At 41.9% G+C, this 6,785-nt stretch overlaps 2 protein-coding genes across 2 annotated transcripts; both read left to right on the forward strand.

Annotated features, from left to right (window-relative positions):
• Positions 1-871: 871 nt before the first annotated feature.
• On the forward strand, positions 872-3,334 carry LOC308302346 (protocadherin alpha-5-like; the record flags this gene model as incomplete). The annotated part of the gene is made up of 1 exon (XM_080746602.1): positions 872-3,334. One exon carries the CDS (start codon positions 872-874, stop codon positions 3,332-3,334), a length of 2,463 nt encoding a protein of 820 aa, XP_080602728.1.
• Positions 3,335-4,340: 1,006 nt separating this feature from the next.
• On the forward strand, positions 4,341-6,752 carry LOC308302348 (protocadherin alpha-3-like; the record flags this gene model as incomplete). Its single annotated transcript, XM_080746603.1, has 1 exon — positions 4,341-6,752. The coding sequence occupies one exon, from the start codon at positions 4,341-4,343 to the stop codon at positions 6,750-6,752; it is 2,412 nt and encodes an 803-aa protein (XP_080602729.1).
• Between the last annotated feature and the right edge of the window lie 33 nt (positions 6,753-6,785).

Here is a 6,785-nt window from a genome sequence, read left to right on the forward strand (position 1 = left end):
TATTCTCACTCTCAACCGTGATTTGCCCACACGGCAAATGTTTGATGTGGCAGGATACCTTCCTGTCACCCGTTTGACGGCACAGGGTGTGAAAATGCGTTGGCATGAGGGTAGTATCATGATAATGCAGTATTCTTTTCTCTATGATGCGCTGTCCATGGTGCTGAAATGTGTTTGTGCCTTGTAATTTTACCATGTTCACTTGGTCATAAACTAAACTAAACAACACACACACACACACACACACACACACACACACACACACACACACACACACACGCACACACACACACACGCACACGCACACGCACACGCACGCACACGCACACACACGCGCGCACACACACACACACACACACACACACACACACACACACACACACACACACACACACACACTGTTCAATTCAACACGTGTCTTATAGGCCAATTAGGTCTATTGAATTTTCGCTAATATTTTTTACGTTTGCATTATGTGTAGTAGTACTCTTTATCTGTGTTATAGGCCTATTAGGACCATTGATTTTGTTTTTATTTTATTTTTTGTCGTTTTCATTTTGTGTAGGCCTACTCTCTTTATCTGCCATTTATTTCATGATAGCTTTTTGCTTGCATTTGAAACAAACACAAGGTGTCGCCTTAGACCGTGGTAAGGCAAAGTTGAAGGCTATGGGGAAGCCCCTCCCTGAATAAATTAATTACAACGTCAAAGAAGGAGCATCCACTGCTTTGTTAACTGAAACATTTGCATGGTGCTGGTAGCGACAGGATCGGAGCTGGGAGACGGCAAAGAATGGATTAAGTACTACATGACCAGGGATTGAATGCTCAATAATATCTGGATATAGACTTTCCCCCCTCTTAAACAGTGATGGGTCGCGGAACAGACCACGACATATTTGTGATTCTCCTTGTAACAGTCCTTTGTTTGAATGGATCTACCGCTCAGATATCATACTCTGTTTCCGAGGAGGTGGACAAAGGCACGGTTCTGGGCAACCTCGCTAAGGATTTAAATCTCAGTGTACATGAACTGGAGTCGAGAGGTCTTCGAATTGTCTCTGGTTACAGTAAGAAATATTTTGAGGCAAATTTAAAAACAGGGATTCTGTTCGTAGACTCGAGAATTGACAGGGAGGAGCTCTGTCCTAATATTATAAAGTGCTCTTTGAAGATACAGGCCATATTGAATAACCCTATTAATCTCTACCAAATAGAGGTGAATGTTTTAGACATAAATGATAATGCACCAGCTTTTCTGGAGCAAATTCATGTGTTTAACATCTCAGAGTCTTCGTCGGCGGGAGAGAGATATCCTCTTCCAACCGCCAACGATGCAGATACTGGTAGTAACTCGGTAAAGAACTACAAGCTGAGTCCGAATGAATATTTTTCACTTGACTTACAGAGCGGAGGAGAGCAGAGTGTGTCCGCTGAGCTAGTGCTGCAGAAAGCTTTAGATCGAGAGAAACAATCTGTTATAAAACTGACGCTCATCGCTATAGATGGAGGGAAACCTTCCAGATCAGGCACTTTACAGGTCACAGTCAATGTAATAGATGTTAACGACAACACACCTGTTTTTGGGAAGCCGCTCTATAAGGTCCGTGTTAATGAAAACGTGCCCTCTGGAACAATCATTTTAAAACTCGATGCTACAGATGCAGATGTAGGGTTACATGGCGAGATTATATACAGCTTCATGAAACGTGGCAATTTGAACGCAGACAAGTTCCTGATTAATTCACATAGCGGTGAAATTGCCGTCAAGGACCATTTAGATCACGAGGAAATCGCAGCATTCGAAATACGTGTACAGGCAACAGATCAAGGTGCTACTCCTCGCAGTGGTTATTCAAAAGTGTTAGTCGAGGTTGTTGATGTAAACGATAACGCTCCAGAAATATATGTGACCTCACTCATGAGTCATTTAAAGGAGGATGCAGACATTGGCACCGTTGTTGGACTGGTGAATGTGGTCGATAAAGACAATGGGCAGAATGGGCAGACAAACTGTAAAATAATTGGATCTGTGCCTTTTAAGCTCCAGCTGAATTATAGAAATGATTATGCAATAGTTGTAAATGGACCTCTTGATAGAGAGAGTGTTTCTCAGTATAACATAACCATCACAGCTACTGATGAAGGGAACCCGCCTCTCTCCAGCTCTAGTGTAGTTACTATCCTCGTTGCTGATGTGAATGACAATGCACCTAGCTTTACCCAGTCATTGTTTAACATCTATGTGAGAGAAAACAGTCCAACGGGAGATCCCATATTCTCAGTTAGCGCATTCGATCGTGATTCTGACAAAAATGCAAAAGTAACATATGCGTTACTAGATACTGCTCAAAATAATATTCCTATAACATCGGTTGTGAATATCAACTCGGAGACGGGAGATATTGTCAGCCTGCAGTCTTTTAACTATGAGGAATCAAAAACATTCCAGTTTAAAGTTCAGGCCACGGACTCTGGTGTTCCTCCGCTCAGCAGCAACGTGACTGTGAACGTTTTTATCCTGGATGAGAATGACAACAGTCCCGGGATTCTCTCTCCCTATTCTGAACACGGTTCTGTTAACAGTGAGAACATTCCTTATTCTGCTGAAGCTGGATACTTTGTGGCCAAAATCAGAGCTGTAGATGCAGATTCTGGTTATAATGCTCTGCTTTCTTATCACATCTCTGAGCCAAAGGGAAATAACCTCTTCCGAATTGGAACCAGCACCGGGGAAATCAGAACTAAGAGGCGAATGAGTGACAATGACCTGAAAACTCACCCATTAGTTGTGTTGGTTTCTGATAACGGAGAACCTTCCCTGTCAGCCACTGTGTCTATTGATGTAGTGGTGATTGAAAATACAGGTGACATTCAGACTCAGTTCAGACATGTACCGACAAAAGAGGAGAGCTTTTCTGATATAAACCTGTATTTAATGATTGCCATCGTGTCTGTGTCAGTGATCTTTTTACTGAGCCTCATCAGTTTAATAGCTGTCAAATGCCACAGGACAGACAGCAGTTTCAGCAGGTATGGCGCCCCAATGATCACCACCCATCCTGACGGGAGCTGGTCTTACTCTAAATCTACTCAGCAGTATGACGTGTGTTTCAGCTCAGACACACTGAAGAGTGACGTAGTGGTTTTCCCTGCACAGTTTCCGCCTGTAGATGCCGAGCTTATCAGTATTAATGGAGGGGACACTTATAATCGGACTCAGACATTACCCAATAAAGAGAAGGTAAGCCAATCCAACCACCGACTTGATGCTTTTCCATCTAATATGATCCTAACTATGCGTGATATAGTTACAGAGTCGTATTATACATGACTTGATATTGACACACTCTTATTTTCAGTTAAATCTATTTTTTCCATATCTTTTGTGGAGAATGGGTTTCTCTCTCTGTCTTACAGAGTGCATTTCAAAATATTGACCATTAAACGTTACTTTTCTGCACATATTTTGTAAACATGGTAGTAATATAGTAATAGCCTTATGTTTTAAATGTAATTCATTTTGCATTTACCATTTAGGATTTTCAGGATCATGACTTCTAATAACTTCCAATGACTTCCTATAACTCCATTTCAACGCTGCCTTGTTAGTTAGATTTACTAACTTTTTAAATGTTATTTTCTAATTCTTCTTTTAACGGTTTAACGGAATAGCAACACATAGTGTTGGGAATAGTATCCCCTCTTAACTATTGCTTTATGTTGAAGGCTGCGCTGTCCGTGGTGCTGATATGGTTGTGAGCCATACAACACCTATAGGGATCACACACACACACACACACACACACACACACACACACACACACACACACACACACACACACACACACACACACACACACACACACACACACACACACACACACACAATGCGAGCTGCAATTCGTGTGGAACAGAAAGGTGGTTTTAGTATGGGATTTGCTGATCATTTATATATTTGCTTGCATTAAGTTGAATATTTAATTAATCACTTTGCATACGAACCCCCCCCTCAAATGTCTTTATGAATTTTTGAAATATTTTATTAGGGACGTTTTTTTTGTCAACAATCATAGCTAATATGGTGTATAGCCTATGTACAGCAATATGTTAAATGAACACGTGGCGTCACTGGAGACCGCAGAATAAATTCAACTCGGTCCCTCCTTCGTTCATGAAAAAAAATCATCGTCATCACCCCGTGTGCATTGTGAAAAAGACAGACACAAATGAAGTAGTCGTGAACAGCGTTAGAGCTGGAAAGTATTGGACGGATTTTCTCATGTTGGATGGACATAGAGGATCATTTTCTGTATATGCATCCCCGTTTTACTTCAAGAATGCCGGTTCGTGAGCAATGGGATTATTTGGGGATTCTATATTTTTCGTTATTATGCCTTTGTCGATGGTCTACGGCCCAGATATCCTATTCCATCTCCGAGGAGGTGGACAAAGGGACGGTTGTTGGGAATCTCGCCAAAGACTTGAGCATGAATAATGAAGAGCTAGAGTCCAGAGATCTCCGGATTGTTTCCGCGTACAGTAAGAAATATTTTGAGGCTAATTTGAAAACGGGCACTCTGCTTGTAAACGAGAGAATAGATCGAGAGGAGCTTTGCTCAAATACGCTGAAGTGCTCTTTGAATATAGAGGCTATATTGAACAACCCTATGCAGCTCCATCGCATTGAAGTTAATGTTTTGGACATTAATGACAACATGCCTTTGTTCCTCGAAAAAATGCACATCCTAAATATATCGGAGGTGGCTTTTCCCGGTGAGCGGTATCCTTTGCCTGTAGCTGTTGATGCGGATGCTGGCATTAATAACCTGAAGACCTACAAGCTCAGTGCAAATGAACATTTTAACCTCGATGTACAGAGCGGAGGAGAGCAGAGTGTGTCTGCTGAGTTAGTGTTGCAGAAATCCTTAGACCGAGAGAAACAGCCTGCTATTTATCTAACGCTAACGGCAGTAGATGGGGGTAAACCAGTTAGAACTGGTACATTACTTGTTAGTATAAATGTCCTGGATGCAAATGATAATATCCCTCAGTTCAGTAAACCTCTGTACAAGGCGCGTGTATATGAGAACTCCCCGCTGGGAACCACGGTGATTCATCTAAATGCAACTGACATAGATGAAGGAATTAACAGTGAGATAGACTACTCTTTTAGTGGACGGGAAAGTGTCGATGCAGGTAAAGTTTTCGAAATTGATGCGAAAACGGGAGTTATTACTGTTAAAGGAAATGTTGATTACGAATTGAACAGTGCATATGAAATTCGCGTTCAGGCAAAAGACAAAGGCAATCCGTTTCGCAGTTCTCATTGTAAAGTCCTAGTCGAGGTTATTGACATAAATGATAACGTTCCAAAAATATCAATAACATCTCTAATGAGTCCCGTTAAAGAGGACGCTGAGCTTGAAACCGTTGTGGCTTTAGTGACTGTTACTGATAAAGATGGAGGCAAAAATGGTCTTACAAATTGTAGGCTTGTTGGAACAGCTCCATTTAAGCTGAAGTCAAATTATAAAAACTATTATTCGTTATTAGTGAACGGACCTCTTGACAGGGAGGCTACATCTAATTACAATGTCACTATCGTGGCTACTGATGAAGGGACTCCGCCTCTCTCTAGTACCAGTCTCATCACAGTTGAAGTTTCTGATGTCAATGACAACACCCCGTATTTCTCAGAACCAGTGATTAATATTCACGTGAAAGAGAATGGTCACATTGGAGCTGTTATATATAAGATAGCTGCAGGCGACCCTGACGCAGATGAAAATGCAAAAGTAACATACTCAGTCATCAATAGTTCTCAAAATAAGATTCCGTTAGCGACCATGGTGAATGTAAATTCGGAGACAGGCGATTTAGTCAGTCTGCAGGCGTTTAACTATGAAGAAATGACAACATTTCAGTTTAAAGTTCAGGCCACTGACTCTGGTGTTCCTCCGCTCAGCAGCAACGTGACTGTGAATGTTTTTATACTGGATGAAAATGATAACAGTCCTGGGATCCTCGCGCCCTATTCTGAACACGGCTCTGTTAACAGTGAGAACATTCCTTATTCTGCTGAAGCTGGATACTTTGTGGCCAAGATCAGAGCTGTAGATGCAGACTCTGGCTACAACGCGTTGCTTTCTTATCACATCACTGAGCCAAAGGGAAATAACCTCTTTCGAATTGGAACCAGCACCGGAGAAATCAGAACTAAGAGGCGGATGAGTGACAATGATCTGAAAACCCACCCATTGTTGGTGTTAGTTTCTGATAATGGAGAACCATCCCTGTCAGCTACTGTGTCTATTGATGTAGTGGTGGTTGAAAATACAGGAGACATTCAGACTCAGTTCAGACATGTTCCCATGAAGGAGGACAGCTTCTCTGATTTAAACCTGTATTTACTGATCGGCATCGTGTCGGTGTCAGTGATCTTTCTACTGAGCCTCGTCAGTCTAATAGCTGTCAAATGCCACAGGAATGACAGCGATTTCAGTCGGTATGGCGCCCCAATGATCACCACCCATCCTGACGGCAGCTGGTCTTACTCTAAATCTACTCAACAGTATGACGTGTGTTTCAGCTCAGACACACTGAAGAGTGACGTAGTGGTGTTTCCCGCACCTTATCCACCTGTAGATGCAGAACTGATTAGTATTAATGGAGGGGACACTTATAACAGGACTCAAACACTACCGAACAAAGAAAAGGTAAGCGCTTCACAAATTATAGAAATATTGTAGGCTCAGAACATTACGTAGGCTTTTCCCCCTCAT

Source organism: Nannobrachium achirus (assembly GCF_963921795.1).
Source record: "Nannobrachium achirus genome assembly, chromosome: 17".
Classification (NCBI taxonomy): Eukaryota; Metazoa; Chordata; class Actinopteri; order Myctophiformes; family Myctophidae; genus Nannobrachium; species Nannobrachium achirus.